This window comes from Musca vetustissima, unplaced genomic scaffold (assembly GCF_032173495.1).
Source record: "Musca vetustissima isolate MV318-11 ecotype Yass unplaced genomic scaffold, APGP_CSIRO_Mvet_v1 utg8222, whole genome shotgun sequence".
NCBI lineage: Eukaryota > Metazoa > Arthropoda > Insecta > Diptera > Muscidae > Musca > Musca vetustissima.
In genome coordinates this window covers 246358-248607 of record NW_026887855.1, presented here as the reverse complement: position 1 = coordinate 248607, position 2250 = coordinate 246358, and the positions used below count along the sequence as shown (strand labels likewise).

The 2250-nt window shown below is 35.7% G+C and overlaps 1 protein-coding gene across 1 annotated transcript; it reads left to right on the top strand.

Moving 5' to 3' along the window:
• On the top strand, window positions 1-568 carry LOC133335615 (peptidoglycan-recognition protein SC2-like). Its single transcript, XM_061543924.1, has one exon. The coding sequence runs from the start codon at window positions 1-3 to the stop codon at window positions 556-558; it is 558 nt and encodes a 185-aa protein (XP_061399908.1). The 3' UTR covers window positions 559-568.
• The last annotated feature ends 1682 nt before the right edge of the window (window positions 569-2250 follow it).

The window sequence follows — 2250 nt, the reverse complement described above, 5'->3', positions numbered from 1 at the left end:
ATGGTATCCAAAGCATTGTTCTCACTCTTGGCAGTCCTCTTCTGCGCCCAAGCCGTTTTTGGCATTACCATCATCTCCAAGTCAGAATGGGGTGCTGCTCCCGCCAACGGTAAAACAACCTTGGGCAATGGTTTGGCCTATGCCGTCATCCATCACACCGCTGGTAACTACTGCTCCACCAAGGCTGCCTGCATGCAAGAATTGAGAAATATCCAAAGCTACCATCAAAAGACTTTGGGCTGGGCCGATATTGGTTACAACTTCTTGATCGGTGGTGATGGCAACATCTATGAAGGTCGTGGCTGGAACGTTATGGGTGCCCATGCTACCAGCTGGAACGCCAAGTCCATTGGTATCTCCTTCATGGGTAACTACAACAACAACAAACCCACTGCTGCTCAAATCTCTGCTGCCAAGAGCCTATTGGCTGCTGCTGTTTCCCGTGGTCAAATTGTCTCCGGCTATACTTTGTACGGTCATCGTCAAGTCGGCTCCACTGAATGTCCTGGCACCAACTTGTGGAACGAAATCAAGCAATGGCCCAACTGGAAGGCTTAATTGTTTTTTTTTTTAACAATTGTAAAATAAATTGAAAATAAAAATATTGGTTTACGAAACGAGAATTTTTTTATTATTTGCAAAAATATAGATTTCTGTACATGGTTACAGAGCACAAATAGACTAAGTAACTATTTGAACAATATACCAAGGGTTCGTTACAAGCAAAATGTATTAAATATGGTAGAAGTGGCCACGAGATCTGCTCACAACAAAACTGTTATATTTTTCCACTAACGTCATTCTTTTATTTTGCAATATTATGACTTGAAGGTAATCCTAAATTCGGGTTAATTCCGAATTTAGGATTACCCTTAAGTGATAATATTGAAAAAAAAAGAATGACGTCATTTATAAAATAACAAGACATCAAATCAGATCAATAATATGCAAATAGAAATATTTTCCATATTCGAGGAGTCCAAATTAAAAAAAGAAATCCTTTTTTATCGGACAATATTCTAAAAATGTATAAGATCCCATCACTGGTCTTTGAAACCCGATCTGCTCTACAGAACTTTGTCGGAAACGGACTACATTAGACAAAAATGTAAATAATTTATCACAAATTATTTGATGACAATATGAAATACCAACAACGACTGAAAATGATGACCTGTATTAATCTTCTTCAAAAGTTCCCATCACCAACACTTCAATAATAACGTCACCACAATTATAGGATCATTTCATTGGATCAGAAATTCATGCTGTAAAAAGTGGTGCGCAAAAGTGTAGGTTGGTAAATTTTCAATTAAAATGTGGGGAAAAGTGCATATCTCGAGGACGTGTTAAAGTTTCAACAATATGGGGATCCTAAGCATACCTCTAAAATTCTTAGAAATTGGTTGTCAAAAAAATTTTTGAATTGCTCACATGGTTCGGATCTTTATACTATCGAAAATGTTTAGGACATTTAAAAGAGAGCGCTGGAAAAAGAGTCCCAACGAACATGGAAAAAGAGTCCCAACGAACATGGATGAACTTGGGCAAAGAGTGCAGCATTTAGATATTATCGGATGACGAGTCTTAAATAATGTCAATCATATGAGAAGTTTATATCGTCACATAAAATGCAAAAGGACGTAACTACAATTGTATACAATTTATACATTTCTTGCAAATTTTTCCATGTTTAGCTGTGTTATGAAAAATTTCTTATTTTTTTAGTAAATTAACGTTTTATGGCAGCTACTAATTTATCATTAAAAATGCCGTTAAAAATGTTATGTGAACATTTAGTTTTATAAAACGAACAATAATAAAACAAAAACTCAATTTCAATTTTTCTGTAGTTATGTCCGTTTGCACTTTAGGTGACGATGTACAATTTGTATGTTATATCGAAAGTCCCACAATTGTTATTAGTTTTAAAAAGCAGAGGGATAAAGAAAAGTGAAACACTGATAATTTTCCGGTTCGATTCTCTTCAACATGTCTGACAAAAATAGAATCGTTCACTACTTATTAGTGTCATTGTAAATTTAGAAATGTATATTTATTAATTGGATTTCAATAACTGACAGCACTGATAAATGTCGAATAGGCAGTGAGAAACTGATTTCCACAAGCACTGCTGATAGCAACGTATTCCTATCTGTTGTGCAAATTCACTCACTTCTCGAGGGGATCCTATATAAGTTTAGGTCTACGACCTGACACCATCAGTTGTGTTAATTTGCAAGCATAGCA